At 35.6% G+C, this 23251-nt stretch overlaps 2 protein-coding genes across 4 annotated transcripts in view; one reads left to right on the top strand and one right to left on the bottom strand.

Annotated features, from left to right (window-relative positions):
- Nucleotides 1-3012, bottom strand: part of LOC149796231 (uncharacterized) — a 39016-nt gene extending 36004 nt beyond the window's left edge. For 2 of the 3 annotated variants that reach the window (XM_089964209.1, XM_089964210.1), the window contains exon 1: nucleotides 2604-3011. In XM_089964209.1, the coding sequence (XP_089820335.1) occupies nucleotides 2604-2910 (307 nt within the window). In that variant the 5' untranslated portion in view covers nucleotides 2911-3011. Of the gene's footprint in view, nucleotides 1-2603 lie in introns of all 3 variants that reach the window. The other variant, XM_089964211.1, reaches the window with a different exon arrangement.
- A 4236-nt stretch (nucleotides 3013-7248) lies between these two features.
- On the top strand, nucleotides 7249-21490 carry LOC149796230 (uncharacterized). The gene is made up of 4 exons (XM_089964208.1): nucleotides 7249-7359; nucleotides 11897-11981; nucleotides 12575-12697; nucleotides 21240-21490. The coding sequence occupies exons 1-4, from the start codon at nucleotides 7344-7346 to the stop codon at nucleotides 21382-21384; spliced, it is 369 nt and encodes a 122-aa protein (XP_089820334.1). The 5' UTR covers nucleotides 7249-7343; the 3' UTR covers nucleotides 21385-21490.
- Nucleotides 21491-23251: the final 1761 nt, after the last annotated feature.

The raw sequence follows: 23251 nt of genomic DNA, 5'->3' as shown, positions 1-23251 counted from the left end.
AGATTGTGAATTCATACAAAAATCATAATTCCAGTTCGGAAACAAATTGCACAGAACTTCGGCTATTGTATTTTCCAACATAATGACTGCTACTAGAGATCGTATCCATAATTTACATAAATCCATTGCGCAAAATTATTAGAGAATACCGAACAGAACGTCGTCTATGGATTCCGGTACAAATATAGCTGCCAACTTTGAACGCGCTTCAGTGCATCCGGAATACCTCTTGCAGTACAATAACTATACGATTCATTATCGTTATTTTCTCGTGAACTATAAAACGAAGTGTACTTCAACAAACCCCTAGCACTTCCAATTTCTTTTCTTGCAAATAGATTATATAACTTATTATTATTCAGGTAGATAATGTTTATGACTCAAAAGACTCCAAATGCATAATTATTGCAAAGAAAATCGATATTTGATTATATAACCACCAACAATATCCGCATTGGAATTATTTACTTATTACTAGGCTAATGCTACAGTTAGGTTTATTGGTTTTTATGAATGAGGGCGGTGTCAGTCGACATCCCTTTAAAACACACACACACACACACACACACACACACACACACAAATAATAACCGGTCCGGTAGCCTAGTGGTTAGAGCGTCCGCCTCGGATACGGGAGGTCGTGGGTTGGATCCCTGGCTGAGTCATACCAAAGACTTACAACAATGGTACTAACAGCTGCCTCGCTTGGCGCTCAGCATTAAGAGGTTAGTGTTAGGACTGGTCGGCCTGGTGTCAGGATAATGTGACTGGGTGGGACATCATGCTACATGTCTGCGGCATGATGCAGTGCTAGACATCACTATAAACTGCCACATTGCAGACATCGTAGTAATATGACTGAAACATTGTTAAAGCTACGTTAAAAATCCAAATCACCTCACAAATCACACTAATAATAATAATAATAATAATAGTAACGATAATAATAATAATAATAACAGTAATAATATTGTATGATTAGATGAAACTATAATATAATACAGTATAATATAATGTTACACGCACACGGGTATTTACTTGACCGAGCGGTTGTCAAACCCTGGCGCGATTCTCGCTAGAAGTCATAAGTTTCCCCGACTTTCCAAAGACTTCCATACAACCTCAGTTGTAAATCAGAAAGCCCGACGTGTCCATTCTATACCTAAATTTTCCTCTAATTAATGCAAGACCACAGATAAACCAAACTGCCAACTATCTATCAACCGTACATCTGCGTGTTTTGGCTTCATTATGTTTCCGTTCCACCAACCGTTCACGCCTTAGAACATATATGAGTACTCCCTAACAATGGGAACTATTTTAACTCCGCCACCTTAGGCATGTATGATTTCCAGGCAGATTTCGCCGATATAACTGCACCATATTCGCCCACATGGCGACATAAACGGTGTCTGTCAAGTCCCTTTTTATTTATTCCCTTGTGTAATTTACCGGTTTAGTACCGTAAGTATTGTCCTTGCAGTCACGCTACCAATGTATACCACTAGATTTTAATATGTACTATTTTACGACAGGGACATTCATTCGGTTTTGGTCGGAATTCACTACTAGTGAACCAGGACATCATGGAAACACACTAACACTCCATTCCGTGACGTTTGCTCCTATTCATTAACTCATTAGTTCGGGCCAGGAATATTTCCATGGCGCCGAATTCCAATAATCAAACAAGTAATCACACAAATCTAAGAACCGCTTAAAACGGGGCACTACAACCATTTGCACATACTCTAAATTTACTACAATAATATAATATAATATAATATAATATAATATAATATAATATAATATAATTCATCTAAATACAGGAAATAGATGTCCGATTTAAGCTAAACGAATTAACTCTTTGCAAAGATAATAACTCCATAGACTCCCCAACCCTCTTCCACCAAAATCTATTTCTTCCACGAACAAGTTATAGTCAGTCTGTTCAAACGATTGAATCTACAAATAATTTGGCATTACAATTTTGTCTAACCACAAATGGAATAGACATATCAACAACGTCAATGCAGCCTACAATTCAATTATGTTAAATACCACACCTACAACGTTATTGTCAAGCCAAACTTATAATAGGGACTCCTACATCCTAAATCAAACCAACGCAATGATAAAGATTAGTGGCATGCTGGTAGGGATTTTGTAATGCTACCATAATGCAAGATACGTATCATATTAGTATGTATGGCATTGCAAATGCTGTTTCCGAATCATTACATCTGTAAAGACACTTACTCCCGCCACCAGTAGCATCTGATGATGCAGTCGACAATAATCTTCATTTTCTCCTTTGTGAGTGAAAACCTATATCTAAAATGCACATTTCTGAGTTATTTAGAGAAAAGGGAACATTATGATATATAATGTGTTTTTGATTCTAGTAGACCTTTAAACGACTCTAATCCAGTCCTCACATCTATTCTGAAGCTTAACGTTTTCTTGCAAATATTTTCCCTGAAAATGTAAATAGCGCACCCTATTGCGAACAGCAAATATTCTTGGAGCACGAAGAATTGCTGTAGCCATAAAGACAGAGCCCACCACCACCACCACCACCAAAGTGAGTCTGCTGGGCTTACCTATTTCACGGCGAAGTTTTTGATTGGTCAAAGATTTCTCCGCCAAGGCGACATTTTGCTGCAGAGTTTGGACGTTCAGCTTGTCAATTGTGTCGCTGAAATCGGAAATGGCATTATTCAGACCCTCCGTATTGTCATTAACCTGGTTAAGCTGACTCCGACTCTGTTGCAAACTCTGTAGAGCGACCTGCCACTGAAGATTTAGCTCTTTACCTCTCATAATTATCGTGCTGACATAGTTGGCGAGCATCGGCGTGTTCACGCTTTTTGTTTGAACGGCCTTTGAAATCTGCATTCTTGTTGCCATCAAGTAAGGTGAACACCAAGAGAAGGAAAAAAAAGATTTTGCGATATGTGTTTCTTACATCGCTTCGAGACTCTCGACGTTGTCACCAAGACGAAGGTTACATCCAATCGTCTTCAGAAACGTCACGCTATTGTAATTGACTGTACAATCAAGTTGGTCATATAAATGTGAAACTTATATAGGTGACGCTCCACAGATGTTACGTAATTCTGACAGAATGACATTTGTACGGTAAAGTTCATTGCAAAATGGTACATTCAATCAAGAAAATCTCATATCGCCGTGCTACTTTCATGTAATGTGGTTGAAATTTCTTAAAAATTGTACTTGTGACTGAAAGATCAGAATGATATAGTCCAGTTTAGTTAAATAAATTAATAACAACATATAAAATGTAAACAAGAATATCAGCTCATTTTTCAGAATTTGCATTTCAAGTCCAGGAAGTGAGAATGAACAAGCGGAGTTAGCAGTTTTTGTATAGGTGCAAATACGAAATAAGGCTAAACTGTGTACTCTATACCCCAAATTATCCCTTCAATCATACACAAAATAAAGGAAATTAAAGGTTTTTTTCTAGAAATTGGGCTGCAATTTATGCATTTTTGTGAAGGATGTGCGGCCAGGTACATTATTAGATTTTATAAATTTGATATTTAGTAGGAGATACTTATCCTTTTCACAGGTAAACTAGCTGTTTAATCTGGGGAGCGCATGATGCAAGTAAAATCAAGTGTCGTTGACCAGTGTAAAATAGCCTAATTGTCTGTCTGCTATTCTGAAAAAGCGGAAATTTTAATTATCCAAGGATGTATGCGTGGTTGCGTGTTTTAGTACCACACGGGACACCCCGTGGTTTTCCGCACTGACGCTGTAGCGTGAAGTGTTTCCGTATGACTTGAGTGTGTGCATCAAACTATTCCCGAGAGGCTTTTTTAAACAGATCCAATTATTGCACAGACTGTTTATGACTTGTCAATGTCGACAATGACTGCTAGACCTGCTGTGTTAATCGGTGAAATTTCGATACTTGTCGGTCACTTTTGCCAAACTTCTTTCGCAAGACAAACACAAATATAATTATTTCTCCTAGGGTTTTATTTTAGCGTAGACATTTCTTGCAGGAACTACCTGGTAAGCAGTATATACGTTTCAAAGTAAACAATGGGACTAAGGGAGAGATCAGGTCAAGTGTTGTTGTTTTGTTTTCTTGTGTGTGTTTTGGAGGTTTTTATCTTTTGTGGTTTTTTGAGGGGAGGGGTTTCCAAAAGTTCAAACGAGCCCTGACTTTCCGCGTTAGGGCACCAAAGTAAAAGTCTTATTGTCTATTTACTCAAAGTTTGCATAATACCCAATAAACGTGAGCAAGAAGAAAACGATGGTCAAATTTCATTTGATAAGTGACCTTGCGTTTGTGTGTGTGTGTGTGTGTGTGTGCAAGTTTGTTTTGTTCAGAGGTTCTTTTACGCGATGGGGGGGGGGGGGGCGAAAACACAGGCTACCCACCCCCATTCGACCATGAGACTTTAAGATGTAAAGACGAAGTTCAAGGCTACTTCGTCATAAAGTTTCACCCAATCTGATTAAAAGGACATCTCGACAGTGGATATTGATTGTAATCGAACCTAGTTTCACCGTGCAACAAACTGGGGAATGTTACCGTAATATACTAGCTTATAAGTCGAATCTAAGTGCAGACAACATATACCCTGATCTGCTGTTTCATAATGAGCCCGCAACTCAGGATCTTTCTTGTTTGTTCTACTAATAACTCGTATAAACTGCATTGGTCATGATCTTCCAGCGCATTTTGCGACGGCAGATCTGGCTCTAGTGTTTTGATTGGTCAGAATAGTTTCGAGCAAGATTTGAAGTTAATGGATGGGTGGGGAGGGCCTGATTGCATGAAAACACTGCAGCCCAGGATATTGGACAGCCAAATACACTTGCTGGTTAGAGGTCTGTGATCCATTTTTCTCTTTACATTCGGCAACGTCTTTTATGCATTCCCTCACGAACCACCTATCCAAAAATATTCTTATTTCTTAAAAAATTTTTTTTAACAAAAATGGATAAGTGTGGTTGCTTGGCTGGTTTATCTTATCTTTCCCAAATAATCTTATCATCCATTAGGTCTTTATTGTATGAAGAAAAATAATGATAACGGGAGACTAAAAATTTTGAACGCAAGTTTCCCTTTGAACTAGCGTTAATCCATCCTAAATTTGGTATGTAGGTATTGCTACATTATTAAAGATTCCAAAATGTCCACTTATTCTTTTTTTCTAGAATAAATAAACATGTCTAAAATGTTCATAGCTTTTTCTTGTGGACTGAAATAAAATTTGTTGACTAACATGCACAATGAAGATAACGGAAAAATAAAAATAAAATTAAGTGCGAAATATGCCATAGATATATGCTCGAGTTTTTGTTTAGTATTCGTTTATTTCGTCTTTCTCATGTCTTTAAAGTGCTTTCTTCCAACCTGAAATGTTTATACAATGAATTTCGACCACAAGTTAGAGTCTCGCACGATTTCATGCGTGGTTACGGTAAGGAGCAAAAAAAGTGTGCATTAATTTCTTTTGAAAAAAAAGGATAATCAAATATAAACCGCAAAACCACTCCAATAAATAAAAAGAAGAATACTTTAGTCACATTCATTGGGGAAAGTTCCACATCGAAAGTTTTAAACGCTGTCTGCGGAATAGCTAATGGATCTGAAATTTATGTTGATAATCAATAATTAAGCAAACTAACATTGTTTAAATTAGTGCATGAACTAAAATTATATTCTCATATTTTCTTTAAAAGCGTCAGTGTGAAATCAACATCTGTCGATCCATTCACATGTCTGTTATCCCATTTTATTGTAACATTCCAAGTCGAAATTATAAAAAAATGGAACTCAAATTTGTCCTGTGATCATGGTTTATTATTATTATTATTATTATTATTATTATTATTATTATTATTATTATTATTATTATTTGTTTTCTTCTTCTTCTTCTTCTTATCATTATTATTATTATTATTATTATTATTATTATTATTATTATTATTATTATTTGTTTTCTTCTTCTTCTTCTTCTTATCATTATTATTATTATTATTTGTTTTCTTCTTCTTCTTCTTCTTATCATTATTATTATTATTATTATTATTATTATTATTATTATTATTATTTGTTTTCTTCTTCTTCTTCTTATCATTATTATTATTATTATTTATATTATTATTATTATTTGTTTTCTTCTTCTTCTTCTTATCATTATTATTATTATTATTGTTATTATTATTATTATTATTATTTGTTTTCTTCTTCTTCTTCTTCTTATCATTATTATTATTATTATTATTATTATTATTATTATTATTATTACTATTGTAGTGGTGGTGGTAATGATGGTAATGGCTGTGGTTTGTCGTCTTGATTGTTGTCATGATCATTTGTTACCTCTCTCTGGATCGCTGGGAAAGATGCGATATTAAATGCACGAAAAGATATACTGCGGAGTTATTTTTTTAATATTTTGGGATAAAATCTATACCTTTGAAGGTATGGCAAGATGACGCATAATATATGTGGCAAAACTGGGGTAACGAACAAAGGATCATAGTCCCGAGTGTTAGGAGTTGTTGTTGGGGTGGGCGGCTTGCGAGAGGGTCGAGGTTTTTAAATAATATTCTTTCAAATTGAAAAGATATGTAAAGTACGTGAATAAATCAATATGTGACTCAAGTCAAGCCTAATTGCCCATTTTAAAAAAGGAAACAGAAATTCTGAATGATATATAAGAAATTAAATCATTTTATAGCGGATGAATCAAAATAATGTGGCGAATGGAAAATTAAGCGCTTTACGTGTATCAATTTGAAAATAATGTTGTCATTTTGAATATTTTCCTTCCCTAATCAATATTCATTAAGCGACGAATTTCCAACGAATTAATACAGAAATGCACCTTCTACGCAATAATATAAGATTAATGTGTCTTCCTTATGGAAGTAATTTAAAATGATCTGTTTTGGACATGCTCAGATACTAATCTAAATTCAAGGCGTGTTCAGTTAGAATGTCCTTTCTAGAAATCGTTCCCACTTGGCGATTCCTTGTCAGCACTCCAGGCGACGGTATATGAGACTAATCGTGTCAATTGATCAATTAGCAGCTTGTTGGAAATCAACAAGAGGAATAATCATCTGATAAACTTGGATGTGCAAATCGATTGATAATGAAGATAAATTTTGACCAATAGGAATCTAGAAGTTGTATCAGTTCGGTGTCAGGGATATATATTTATGTATCGTCAAGAAAAACAAACTCGCTGTTGTTTAGTATATTTCTAAGAGACAGGAGGAGGTGGAGGCACTCGATCTCCAGGAGCATATTATTTATTTCAAGGGGATCTTGCTAGTGAAGTTTTGAAATGAGAGTACGAACGGGTAAGTAGTAAATATATAAATCTTGTCACTTTAACCATTTAAGTTTGATTAATTCGGTTTTTTAATCATCTGTGATAACGGTCTAGCAAAGCTATTTATACCATGAACAAGGCATTATTTCCGTTTTTTATATATACTTTTTAACTGTAATACTTAAAAATCATTTTACACTTTAAACATGGATGACGTCTGCATAAATGACTAGTCTATGTCATTTTTCTGTCTTTTCCATAAGCAATAAGTAGCAACAACGCAGGAAGCTAAGGACCTATATTTAATTTTTCTCCATCAAAGTATTTTAAACTAAGCATCAACGGATTATCCAGCATAAATATAGTTAGTCAGATACATACTTTTCTACTTATTTTTCTAACTTAAGGTTCCACATTCCATTCACAAATATGTATCCCAAGTTTGTATGGATATTTCACACAGAAGAATCCTAATCAACAATTGTATCATTGCATTTAAGTATACAGTGAAACTGCTTGAGCTACATCATAAATATAGTTAGTCAGAGTTTGTTCGGATCTTACCTTTCGGTCAATGGTGAAATCCAAGACTGTCCGAATGCAAAACGGCACTACTAGACGGCTGTTGTCCCAACGTCCAAATCGGCGAATAATTATTGCATTTTCTCTATTATGTCACAAACTGAACGAAGTGTGTCGAGCTGTTTTGAAAATTGAACTATTCTTGATTACGACTGGCATACATTGGAAATTAGCAGACGCAATTAGGATAAATTAGCAGTGTTGAAACTACCGAGGGGTGTGGACCGGTGTCTTCCCTTGTGTTATATTGTTACAGGTTAGAACCCCCATCCCTTGATTCAAGTACGGATACTCCAAAATTTTCTTTATAATGAGCCCCTGTGCCCTATCACACTCGTGCTTGCACCAGTGGTCTTGCTGTCGTCAAACCTGAATAATCATTACGTTTTTCTTTGAAGGGAACAATGATGCCATGATGTTATTGCCAAGGTCACCAAAGGGTCGAAATAATTACCAAAGAGGAAACGTGGTCATAGCCACGGAACTCTCGTAGTATAAAAACGCAAGCGAGACTCGAAACCCTTATTTTTTATTGTTAGGGCTATCTCAATTTGAATTAAAACCGTTTCGTGACACGAGACAAGGTCAATGTCGCTAAAACGGGTCGCAGATTGACACTATTTCCTGTCCTTGAGTCAAACATTAAATGGTAGTTAGTTTTCCAGTCTAGAACGACATTACATGATTGGTATCATAGCAGTACGACATGTGTTTAAGATGGAAATTGATACAAATATTAAGGCCAGATGGGGTTAGTTTAACTTATGCTAACACGGAAACAAGTACCATTGGCCTCGGGTGTCACCTGGAACAGATTCAGGTCCTATTACATGTTGTATCAACCCCATTATCCCATGGAAAAGTACATTACTGTTTTCGAGAACTGTTTTGTCGATCCATTGAAGGTACACTAAGATAGCAGAATATGAAGAGCAGACATATTCCGATATCATTGTTTGTACTATATTGAAACGTTAAGAAGATTTTGCTCCATAAATATTGTTCCATTTGCTTGTTGCAATTTGTTCTTGAGATCTTTCCAAAGAGCCTACATTTTAGTTTTTCAAGTAGCGCGCTCGCTTCAAGGCTTTAAAACCCCTTCATAGGCTACCGACAACCATTGAGTCTTCAAAAAATTGAATCACTTCGATAAACGTGATAAATTAAATTTTAGTAACAATACATCAAGAGTGTTACGGTTTAATGTATTTTGGGTAGTGATTACAAATAAACCAACATAACCATCGGAAATAAGTTTTGATGCTGTTCCGGCTGGATCCAGCTGAATGACCGGCTTGGTATGATGATGCCAACGGTTAAACATTGATGTGTAATAAAAATGAGAGTTTTCAACCGTTTGACTAAAGTGGATCCTATATTTGTAGAGATCTGTCTTTTCTGAATATAATATGTTTATGGTAACTAACAAAATTACATGTATTTAGGAAAATATATTTTGTAAGCTCGTTATCTTAATCGATAATGATTACCGATCATACTGAATTATTTTTCTAACTTAAGGTTCCACATTTCATTCACAAATATTTCTCCCTAGTTTGTATAGATATTTCACACAGAAGAATCATAATCAACAACTGTATCATACCATTTAAGTATACAGTGAAACTGCTTGGGCTACATCATGAAAGCGCCACCTGGTGATCTAGCAAGGGGAGACAACGTTACAGCACTGACTGGGGGATCTGCAAAGATGTGTAATTTTCTTATCGTATCAAGAGTACAAAACAAACAACTTTCTGCAGCTGTTTCATCAACTGTTTTATAAAGAATACTCGTGTTTCTGTCTGATAAATGTGTTGTAGATATCCCATGACTCTTGACACCATTCTTGGCAGATGGTGGGGTCACAAGACTAGCTGCCCTTAAATTGTCTCTTTGGTTAAATTAGATGGAAACACTCTCCGACTCAATTAATCATGTCGATCGCAATTGAATTGTCTAATACGTGGTGGGCTATTATCAGTTTTATATCACTCATTCAAAGATAACGTATCGATCGACTCCATATTATCTCGTCCCTAAATCCACCAGATCTTTACGCAATTATTATTGGTACCAATGGAAGGAAATAGATTTTGCATCAAATTTTAATCTGCAGCTATTTTCTTGTCGTCCATCTCGAACGTAGTGTTAACCTGATTAAAAAGTGTAGAATAGCACGTGATATTTAGAATTGGAACAGGAGATTGATAGAAAATAGACTGACACGACCATCAGTGTAGAAGAAAATGGTTTTATTGTCATCTGTGGGGCCCTATGTGGCTTGTATCCCTATCTACATCTGGCTAAATATTTCTAAAATATGCATAAAATTAATCAAATTCTTTAAATATTCTTACGTTTTAAACTAACTTTCTGCATTTCCATTCGAATACTATCGTATCCATGTCCATCACGAAGCTTCGTCTCACAGAGCAGTACAATCCGGTCACATCAAAATTGAAAAACTGTTAAAAGCATAATGTTAGTGAGTTAAAACGAATCTCTAATAGTGGAGAAGTGTATAATTGTAAGTATTTAAAATATCTAGTTTCGTGGAAAGAGTTTTGAACATTTATGAGTATGACAGATTGTGTTTCAGTAATAAAGGTAGAGTTACGCGATGGGTATGATGAAAGCTAAAATAGCTGGGATCTTGGGATATTAAGTATGAGGTCATAAAAAATAGTGCTCAAAATTTTCGTTATAATAAGAACATTAACACATGGGAGAGCTACCTAATTCACTCAGTGAAATTCGAATTTGAGAGGACTACATGCATCTACCAGTTTAGTATATATTATATTGAGGTGACGTTGGCCATTAGCATGATATGGTGGTGGACCGTTAGCTGAAATTGTTTCTTTAAAGATAGAACGATTGGACGATTTTCGGATATCTTCCGGGAAAGAATCCCAAAAAACAATTTAAAATGGGATAAAGAGCGTCTGACAATATGAAATCTGGTAGAGATTGGTGTGATGCTTGGGGAATTACGTAGACGATAAAGCAATAAATGGGTTGACCTATAATGATGTCGGCAGCTTCCACTTAAATTTATTCACTTGAGAGTTATCTCCCTTAGTAAAGACGATTGTTAATTGTCGAGACTCATTTAAAGTAAATTTTTTTATATATATTTCCTGGACTTTATATGGACTCGATCGCTAGTCTATGTTTGATACAAAGTCAATTTCCGCCATTGCATGCAGCTTGGCTTCACTCGACAACCGCCAGCTTTCTATGAAAGTATGTCGGCGCTCTTGAAGTAGGGAAATAACGTGGCACACATTATTCACCAGTTACAACGAACATACAACTCCAACTCTGGATCGAGCTCATAAAAAACCCGGTTTGTGTTTTGACACTCCGATAAAGGGTTACAAAGCTCTAAGCCTAAGTGACTGTAGTAGGTAGGGCAGGGCCATGATACAAATGACTTATATGGTATGGATTCTTAGCGGAACCTAATATACTTGGGTGATAGCAACCCACCCATCGCCAGTGTGGTAAACATATTCTGCTATGGTTAATGCTAATTTCCGAATCCGTGACATTTGCTCTGAACAAAGTACAGAAGATGCATTCATGCCAAATATACATTACGATAAAGAAAATATGAAGCAAACATTGCACGTTATGACATCCAGCTGTTTTCAGAGTAAAATGTGTGAATTCGATGAGATATAATTTAATCTGTTAATGGATCTAATGATAGAAGTCTTCGAAATTTTCGATCGGTAGTAAAGCTTAACATTTTGCCATCTTCTTATCATTTTCCATGAATTTCGTCAACTAATTAAAAGACCAAGCATTCTCTTACATTACTGCATGTGACCGATTTATGAAGACTTCAAATACGCGTAAATAGAAATAGGTTTATTCCACCCTAAATTACCATAGAAGAAGTACGTTTTTTTTCTACACAAGTCAGATTTTTTATGGACGTATGCTATTATCGATATAACTATTTCATTTTGCAGAAGTGACGAAAGCAGTCTTCTGCTACTTCGTTTTCCTGTTGGTTGTCCACAGCGCATGCTCTGCACTCCTACAGACATCGCACAGGCGAGTTCATCAACTAGAAATAATTTTGCATGCAACATCTTTTGCACAATAATATCTTGATTTTATTGAAAGATTTAGCAATTGCAATTTATGTTCTATATGCCAGCTGTGTCATGCCGCTAAGAAACAGATAGTCATACCATCAGGTATTTGGCTTGGCACTAAGGGCAAAACGATGCAGAAAATAGCACCGTTTTTAATGAAACACACTTGTAATATGTTTGGTAGAGAGATGGTAAGAACTATTAATGCTACGATACAACACAAAACACGCGAACTTCGACCTTTCTCATACATATTGTCCCTTTATCTTTGGCAATGCATATTCAACCAGGTGGTGCTTTAAAAGTCTGAACATTGGACTTATACAAGATTTTTCTTTCTTCAGGATAAATTGTATTGATAAAGTTGGGAAACATATCTTCAAGTGTTTCTAATTAATGTAGTTCTAAATAGTTTAGATTTAGAAGGTTCGATTTTTATTCAAATATTCAAGAGCACCTGCCTGGAGTACTTTTCCAGTCAGATTCATTTATTAACGGTTTCATTTAGTACTTAGAGCATAAAATTAATCCCAGTGTTTCTTCCAATAGGTCAAAACGTCAATCTGCGGACCTCATTATGTCGGATTATTTGGCCAGATATGGTTTAGCACGCGGTGGATCCACTCCATGTCATGGAAAAGTTGCTTGTGGGCTTGTAGATTATATAAGGGCGTATGTTGCTATCTATCTATCTATCTATCTATCTATCTATCTATCTATCTATCTATCTATCTATCTGTCTGTCTGTCTGTCTGTCTGTCTATCCATCCATCCATCTATCCATCTATCTATCTATCTATCTTTCTGTCGGTATGTCTCTATACCCGTCTGTATGTCTATCTATTTACTTATATATCGTTTCAAATGTATCAGCAGCCGTGGCCGCAACTGCAGCAAATGGTGAATGATATACCTTTTTATATTTCGACAATCCATAAGGTAGTTAAATTAAGAACGTTTTCTGTTAGTGTTGGAATTATGTCTTTGTAACAAATCAGCAGCTAAATATGTCCCAATGTATACGCATCCAAATAAGTACATTTTCTTCTGAATATTTTCATATCCCACAAACTTACGATTTATAAAGGTCTATAACATTTTTCACCACATATGGACATTTACTTTTATTATGTAGCCAAAGTAAGTATGTTAGTAAGATGGGAGGATGCAGTACGGTTATGTAGTTATGCCGAGTCCAAGACTGAATCAGTGCAATAGATTTGTGTGGTAATTTTATTTACACGGTTGACTCAGTACCAAAGAAAAAGTTTATGCAGTTATTTACAAAACGGAGTCAATGCAATAAGCTTGAACAGAACATGTTATTTGCCGGACGCTGAATGTAGATATAAAATAATCAATCTTATTAGAACTGAGATTTTCATGAACAGACAGAATCTAGTAAAACAACAATCACGTAATTATACATGTAGTTTAATTGTACCCGAAATATTTGTCGGGTCTTTAATACTTTGCGCCATATTTATTGTTCCATACTACTGACAGATCAAAGTAATTACTCGACAATCTCATTGCAGGCAAACGAGACAATTTCTCCCACCTGCTTCTATGGCTTCCTTGCTTTCCTGAGGCATATAAATTATTAATCTAAACGCATCAATATTTGGTCTCTGATCACAGCTAGCATTAACAAATGTGATCAACTCGGAAATTATCTTTGGTGCGTTTGACTGAAATGTCCAACAGCAGGCGTCACTGTCTGAATACAACCCAAAATGCATGCACAGAAACTCTGTCATATTGACAAGTAATTCACGCATTCTGCCCACCTCGTCTAAATCTGCGAGACAAAAATATGCCGCGGAATATCGGATCATTATTTTTCATAAATACTATATAATTTGTTGGCTGGAAATATCTTCGCAAAGCTCACGACCCCCAAATATGACAACTTCTGCTAGTTTTACATTTGGACTTGACAGAGAAGAAACGAATTAAAACATAGCTCGATGCAGATATAATTTCCCGGTCAGTATGTATAACCTTAATGGACTACCTCAGCTATTTCTACGATTGGAATGGCTGTAGGATTGACAGAGAAGAAAGGAATGGAAAAATAGTTTATGAATTCTCAACTTTTCGGTTAATCCTTGCTTCGTCAATAACCGAGATGGTCCAAATGGCAGCTATTGGCATACAGTCGAGGTATGGTCATTAACATTGAACTCGATTTTGCGAAAGCTAATGGCTGCTATAGACTTATATTAGATATATAGGACTGACATTGATGTTGTGAGTGTGATGGAATAGTGAAACAAATATTTTCATATTCCATAATGGAAAGGTAATTCTTTCGAAACTGAATCTTGTTTTACCGATTTTATATCACGTTCCAACTAGTTGTATTCTATACTATCGATGATGGTGCTACTGTTGACATACGATAGTATGTGCGATGGAACAAAGGGGGTGGGGGGGTGGGGGGAGGCTTCGTGCAGTGTAAAACCATCGACGTAGCATGACAATATAAACCTATGTGCTGAGGAGAGATCAGATTTGGACAAATTTGAGATAACTATGAGAAACCAGTTTTTTTCAGTATATTGTTCTCACCATCGTTACCAAGAAGTAAGAGCTTATGTCTATACAATTTCAACTTTCCGGTAGCCTAATGGTTAGAGCGTCCGCCTCGGATGCGGGAGGTCGCGGGTTCCAACCCCGGCCGAGTCATATCAAAGACTTATAAAAAAACGGCACTAAACAGCTGCCGCTCTATGCGCTCAGCCTTAAGAGGTTAGTGTTAGGACTGGTTGGCCTAATAATGTAACTGGGTAGGGCATAATGATACATGCCTGCAGCATGATGCCCCAGTGCTAGTCATCACTATAAACTGCCACGCTGCAGACATCGTAGCGATATGACTGACATTTATTTTTTTAAAGCTACATTAACAATCTTAAACACACAAACACATAATGACCTTTGGAACGAATGATTGGAAAAACTGGACGTAATTTTATAGTTAGAAAGGATGTTTATCTCGTTCAGAGAATTCTCTAACTTCCGAGTTTTGGAAGTGAGAATACATGAGAGTTCCACCCTTTGCCATTTACCCTATTTAGTGCAAATGTAATTTCACCTGGGCAAAGTCCGAAGCACTAAATGCGGACGGAAGGGATGAAAGAGTCGAGATTAGCAATAAAGCAGTAATTCATACAAAACAAACATCTTAAACACCTTGCATTAATGAAAACCTGTGTCATAATTTATGAAAATTCAGCAATCAATTTATTTCTCTAAGTTACAAAGTGTACATTTAAGAGACATTTAAATGTGCAAAGAATTAATTCTCAAATAACCTTTAACAAACTTATCACAAGTATTAAATGTTTAGAATGAATTCTAATGGTCTTGAATGAACCGACATACCAATTGTCTTGAATGTGCTGATGTATTCGTAGTGTTGAACGTACTGATGTACCACAGTGATGCAATTCAGAAGGTAGTTGAATGACTTCTCAATAATCACAAAGAAGTGTTTTATTCAAATAAGACAATGACCACGTTTTAATCCCAATGAATACTTTCAACAAATACTTCTTCAAGAATTAAATCTGAACACAACTGCGAACACAAAAAAACTGATATGAAATAGGAATTAATAATCGTTTACCAAACCGCTTTGTACAGAAACTCCACTTGACCAATGATGCAACATATATTTCTGTATTTCCCAAATTTTAGATGGAAAATTCCAAACAATTGTCAACAAGTTTTTTTCTAGAACAATCTAAGCTCGTAAAAAAAGTTGAGCCTCGGACTTAAATTAATAAATATCTTGAAAAATATTACAAAACCCTCAAAAACGGACAAAAATTAAGCACACATTAACCCCCGAATGCATTGCAACGGTGGAATAGGATGGTAACACCTGGAAACTGTTTTGTAACGCCAGGTAACCAGTTTTTCAGTGCAGTTCCCCGTGGTAAGATTCTTGATCATTAATACGGACTATACTGAAAGCAATCCGTCACAAACAGACTAGATACTCAATGGTGTACTAAGGGTAATTGGAGCCCGGGGCGACGATAAAGGCCCAAACCTCTGTCCCCTGGGGCAACCGCCCCATCCACTCCCACCCTCCTTAGTACGTTACTGCATATGATTTATTCATACACGTATTCTTTTCACTGCATTTCAACTCAGATGTTAACATTTTACATCGTTATGTAGAAGTCACATTGCATCTTAAGAAAACCGAGCGATGAAAACATGCCGTTCATTCATTGTGCATAACTTTATTAAAAATGGACGTTGCTCTAGAATCCAAATAGTTGTAGGGTTAGAACGTCGAAGCTAATGATCATCGTTACAACCAAATGTCCCATTGCACGACTTGATTGCATAGCATTCGCGATGTGCATCGATTTGCAGATCTTATGAAAAACCAAATTCTTCTGAATATTTCTTCTTCATTTCTTTCCTTGTTTGATTTATTGACACCACATCATGAAAAAATGTAAAGAAAACTATCTTTTCAGACTGTATAAATGCGTAAGATTTTGTTCAAATTTACAGGGACCTCGATACAGGTCTGCTTGAAGCAAGTAGTCATTTCCCTCCGGATTAGGAAATCTAGAAGATGTTTTGCATAAAGAACCGTTCTTATATATTCATATAGAATAAATTTCGCATAAATCTCTTCGTTATTAATTATTCCCATTTCTGAAGTGTCGATATTAATGACAAACGCCAAAATTATACTTTCAACAATTGCATGCTTGAGCTAAAACTGGAAATGCAAGTGCTCGAATCGGAAGGACTCCTTGAGTAATAAAGTGAGCTTTGTATGTAATTTGTTTTACATGTTGACATTGATATGTTACATGCACAATACGAATATCTAATTTTCTTCTTTCTTCTTCTTGTTCATAGCGACAACATAGTCACTCACTTTGTATATTATTTCACTATACTGGAGATTGCACTCTTTAAGCCATCAGTTGCTCTGATTTTCCATGGACGAACCACGTGCCAGCTTCATGCCGGCTTTACACGATGGCTATCTTGAATTATGTTTTTATTTTACTCTTTCTTTATTGCTTAAAATAATACCTGGTATGCTAATTTAATATTTTAATATTGACAGCAAAACGATATTTGATATTCAAGGTAGTTTAAATCCACGTACTATCAATTAATTTATAAAGAGATATAACAACATTCCGCATGTGCCATCAGTTTATTATGTGAGCTTATAATGAAAGAGCTAGACAAAACATTTTGACTTCCATACCAGTTCGCAATCCTTCTTAAAAATATGCATACTTAACAATGATGCACCGGTCTGTGATTGACACCTTATCGAACATAACATGATGTAAGGAAAATCAAACAAAAAACAAAACAATAATTTAGTTCAGCACGGGTATGTCAGTCATTAGCAATTAAGAGATCAACCATATGGATCATATCATGTCATTCTGACCACCTCCACTATTTAGTAGACAAGGATTTACTAAGAAAAATTACTATTGTATCGAACGAATATTTTTTATTCATAACTTGTCGGTTGAGTCATACTATCAGTACGATCACAAAAATAGTTGAGGTGATCCGAAAAAATTAGAGTTTTTTTTGAGAAGTCATTTCCGATGACCAATATGTATGATGTTGGTGACGAAATACATTAAATGCATTATTTTGCTTCGCAGAAATAGTCGAGGATATTCTGACTGGCATGTCATTGTGCCCATTAATTATTTGTGGTTTTCTTTCTTATACGAATTTCGGGTACGTTTTCATCAAAATGGTTGGAAAACCTTCCAAAATTAATATACTCAGCGGCTTGACGTGGTGCGTACATTTTGTTTTATTTAAAGTTTGCAAATAAAGACTTGATGTCGGTATTGTATATTACTTATCTTTATTACGTGGGCGGACATTTAATACAGAAGGGATTATTTCTAGATATTTGTGCTAAATGTTGGCCTCAAATTGTGTCACATGGTTACATTGTTCAAAGCGGTTGACCTAAAGATGGAAAGCTTCAAAGGGCTCTACAGGAATTAACAGTGCGCCGTAGGTTTGCATCAGGTGCCACGTGTGGGCTCTAACAGAATTGAACATGACGTTTCGTTGCTGTATAGGACTCTAGATACCATTTGGGAGCACTACTAGAAGTGAACATGAAGTCTCCTAGTCCGATAAGTCATCACACTCCCCACCCCAAATATGTGTTGACACTAATGGACGATATGTTGATCTTATGTCAAATGTTCATTAAAATGTGCAATTTTGCTGCATGCAAATCTTTCCGGAACAAACCTGCGTACACTTTAGATACATGCCGGTAATTGGTAACAGCCATATCTAGAACGAACTGAAAATGGTCACATGTCAGAGGGTTGCGCTATTCCACGTGGATTTGCAAGTAACCAGAAATAGGATCTGTTCTGGAAAAATAACGTACATGCCACTAAAATAACACTTCAGCCGACGGTAGTTCCAGAGCTGCAAGAAATACCGGCAAGAATTATAAAATGTACACCGTTGTGTACAAACAAAATTTTCTGCAGATTCTTGCATGTTTTAATGAATAGGTGATTTCAGCCACATAACTTCCAATCAATATTGTCACGGGTGAGGGACTGATTCATCGGCCTGGAAGTCTCCTTGTGTGAAAATGTGTAGGAATTAACATTACGGCGTATGTTTACATTGTGGGATCCTTTAGGGCTATACGGCACCTACGTGTTGAAAAATGTATAAATTACAATTTTAATGCTACTAATGAACACTTACATTATGAATACTACCCAGTACCCCACTTTGTGAGTACTATCCACAACACACTTTTGATTACTATATAACACCCAAATATACCATGTAACACCCCGCAATATCTGCACATCGTTCAGTTGTCTCCTACTGATCACCAAATAGTATGCTATCAACACGCCCCGTGTAGTGATCAATATGTCATGATTACTATCCAACATGCCGTGTAGCAACCAACATCTAATCATCTACTATGGAATACGACACATACCATCAAATTGCCGTCTGTTTTTTTATGATCCGTACCCCACATATACTATCCAACACGCAGTGTGTAGTGATCAGTACACGACACATATAGGCAAAGCGTCATGTGAAGAGACCAACACCCAGTCATCTATTATCCATCACCCCACATTGTACCATCAGTCCAACGACCTACTGCCTAGTAGTTTTATGGCATGCGTTCGATATTTTGATAATGCACTACTTTTTCCTCAGATTATATTGGAGGTTGTCAGTAAATTTGCAGATGTTTTACTGATGTTATAAATAGCCTTAATCAAGGAAACCAACTTGTAGAAACATTGGCATGTACGTGACTAAAACAATTACTAAAAGTCCGAAACTGTAACCGACTTAAGAGGAGAATAAAAATAGGTTCCGAAAATTAGATTACAAACGGCCGATAATTAAGGTAGCTCTCTACATTTTGTATTTGCATTTAAGAGATGGATCGCTATAAGGTGAAGTTGTTTGCATTTGAAACATGCACAGTGGAGATAATAATGGAATACCTGTTAGCTACATTCATGTTCTGTGACTGAAATATCTTTACATAATTATGGAAAATATGCAAAGCAGACAGTTGAAAAATGGCTGATCACTTGTGCTCAGAAAATGAGCCTTGGCGTATCTGAAGTACACAAACGTAATAGCAGTTATCAAAGTAAGATAAAAATAATTTTGCCAGAATAGACAATGCCAGCTTCTGAAAGTACAGTGGCTATGAAAAGTAACAAAAAAGTTATTTTTTTCTGGATTATTGTTTAACAAATTTGAAGTAGAGGAAGTCAATATGAACAAGTGGTGCTAGCAGTCTTTTCCGAGGTGTACATGTAAATTAAGGCCAAGCTGAATATTCTATAACTCAAACTACACTCATCAATCATACACCAAAATGAAAGGAATTTAAAGTCTTTTTTAACAATACCTAACATACACAAGGTCTGTTTTAAAAAACCAGGATAGCTAATGAATAAAACATGGCAGAAAACCCGATACAAAGTTGTTTAAAAGAACTTATTTTGATTCTAAACCATAAACCAGTTATACAGGCAATTTTGCTAGTTCCCAAAGCGTATAAGTTTGTAAGTCGAGAAAATAATAAAAGACAATGTATACACGAAAAGTATAATAATAAACTACAATTGATGTACGACAAGTATAGTCCACGGAAACTAATTTGAAATTCCTAATTCAGGTAAGTAGTTATATGTAATATGTGAGAATGGTGGACCAGTCGTTAATTTAAAAAATTGATTGATGAGTGTAGTTTGAGTTATAGAATATTCAGCTTGGCCTTAATTTGGCATTAATGCTCATACACATTTGTCCTGGTTAAAATGATTGGGTAATTAGCTCTATCCCAAAGTTATCATTAATGCACATCATGGACAATTTTGTAAACCAAGGTCAACAAGTATTTTGGAGCCATGTCATGGTGCGTTGTACAAAATGTGTATCATTCTGTGTTACTGTGTCTTAGAGAGAGTCCACCCCATTTTGTCTCTGCCAACATTCTAGCATACGACGCAGATTCTTTTGCACCACAATGTATGCTACCTGCTACAGCTTGTATGTGTCTGTTTCGTCCTGGGTTATGATGTCCCCGTATTCCAAAAGAGGTCTTATAAGGGTAAAATAAAACTAATAATTTATGTCAAGTTTGAATTTCAGATTTAGTACCATATATAACTTATCCAAAGATTGTTTGGTTATTTCTTGTATTATTGCATGTTAACATAGGGTTTTATATTGGGATGGGTCCTAGTGTTAATGAGAACTGACTTTCGTAATCACCATATCATTTATGACAAAAATTAAGATACGGCTTCTTTTGGGACTATTGGGATATGGTGTTTAATTTTTGTTTGTTTGAATTTAAATCTGCAAACTAATGAGCAGCCTATATATTGATTTTCTGAGAATAACATAAAAGGAATATGTATATCACTTTTTTTTACAATCATATATTTCTATGCGGGCCATTGGCCATGCTATCATATCGCATAATCTTAAGAAACTACACTGGTTTATCTTAGAGGAACTTTATTACATTAAAAAAGTTATCTTTGATACGTTCAAGAGTAAAGTGTTATGGAGGTATTTTACTACAATTTTAAAAAGTTATCTTAGAAACAGTCAAGAATAAAATTTCCATCAGTTACTAATAATCTTGATCTACTTCCAGTGGTAAGAAGAGATCGGACAGTTCATTTCCCTTCAGGCAGAGGGAAACAAATGATGTGAAGATTGATGCAGGCGGCACCATCTACCCGGAGACACTGGCAAAACAATCCTACTATGAAAGTGGAGAAAACTTTTACTACCGGTAGCGGAACGATAATTGATCTGTGAAAGAATTTCAGACTGAACTTTGTCATTTGTTTTATTTTTCAACTAAACGGTGGTAAAGAAAAATAATAAAACTTTGTACATGTGGTGGCTGTTTGAATTCATTCCTAACTATACGTTGTCACGATATTATTTTTTTTTTACTTTGCTAAGTGGTAACACATTCCTCAACTGAATCGTCCAGCTCACATTGCAACAACCTTTCGTCCTTTTTCATACTTTTTCATGACTTTTCTATTAGCAGAATCTACTTTTATAAGAAGAGAATGCCTCAAAGCAATATAGAAGACCAAGTATATATGAACATTGAATTTCACCGTTATTTTCGCTTCACCACGTACATTTGGATTACTATTCGGAGATAAATCGTTATTAGGTTATTAGGACATTTCTGTAATACTTCCAATATAGCTTAAAAATATCCTCCAAAATATATTGGACAGTTTGATGCGAAACATTCACGGATACTACATAAAATACATCAAAATACACGGTCAACGAAAAACCAGTTGGGCAAAACTAGTCTCGAGTAATCTAGGATTTCGCTATGGCCAATTGGGAATTCTTCTAATACTGGTAAAACAATGGATGGCGAGGATTACGTCGCGTAAGTACATAAACTAACTTATTTTAAATGGTTCCCTGAATGCATTCCATGGCGAACGAATGACCATTTTGCTTTCCACATTCGGTATCAAGTAGATTGCTACTTTCGGTGCTTTCTCGTATGTTTCTGCATCGTGTAGTTTTCGAAGGTCATTTGTTGTCAAATTACCGAATGTAAATTAACGAAGCGATAGCGAGATGGGGTGGTGTTGATTGCTGGAATCTGGTTCGTACATCCTTCTTTCCTGCTCCTCAAGCATAACGATATACTCTGAGGAAGGCTTTGGTAAATTCATGTGCAAAGACAGTATTTTCTAAATGAATTAATTTCACCATGAGACATTGCAATAAAATCTCATCATTAGCTTTCATAACAATTTGATTTCTCATAGGAATTGCAAGAAAAGCTCAGGACATCCACAAGATTCAATTTTAAAATGTATTCCAAAGATATGTTCTGCTATTATATGTAGAGAAAAATTACATTGTTGCTTATGATAAAATATTCTAGAGAAACATATGTACTATCAACTATTTTCTTGTCATGTTTGTGCTCCTTACTCATCTCATTTTGTGTGGTCAAACGACCTTTTCCGATGTTAGAATAAAAACAATAAATTTCACCCTGGGAATCCAGAGCATCTGTAAATCAGGAAACAGAATATACACTAATAACTGCACAACCAAAGAACACGTCCAATGCAGGCAGATCAGATTATATTGTTATACAAATATGTATATTTTACAGGCATTGACAAATTCACCCACAAACAGAATAACCAGGAACTGAATTTACCGTCACTGAAAACGCGTCGGAATTATACTTTAATTTATACATTTGGTTTTTATTTCTACCTGGAATATATTTTAGTAAAACAGTGTCTCTGAATACGTTTTCGGATAGATGTCTTTTCTGCAAGTGTAAATAAGCATAGTAAGTTTACAAAGAAGAATTAATTCAATAAAACACAAATAAGAAAGTATTCCATGATTAGTATTGTTAAGTCTAGCGTAATGTACTATCATTTCAAAATAAATTAGGTTTCTGCGTATATTGCTTATAATTTCAGGACTAATTCAATACCATAAAGTCAGCATACGTACGTCTGATGTCAGTATTGATTCTAATACACAACAACCATGCATATTTTTGTATAAAATAGGCCGAAAGTGTTAAACACTAATTTGGAATATTCGAGAACTAGCCAGAATTGCAAAACTGGATATAGAATTTGATAATTT

Source organism: Sinohyriopsis cumingii, chromosome 7 (assembly GCF_028554795.1).
Source record: "Sinohyriopsis cumingii isolate HCF-2022 chromosome 7, ASM2855479v2, whole genome shotgun sequence".
Classification (NCBI taxonomy): Eukaryota; Metazoa; Mollusca; class Bivalvia; order Unionida; family Unionidae; genus Sinohyriopsis; species Sinohyriopsis cumingii.
The sequence above is the reverse complement of the archived record's forward strand: the minus strand, read 5'-3'. Positions and strand labels throughout refer to the sequence as shown.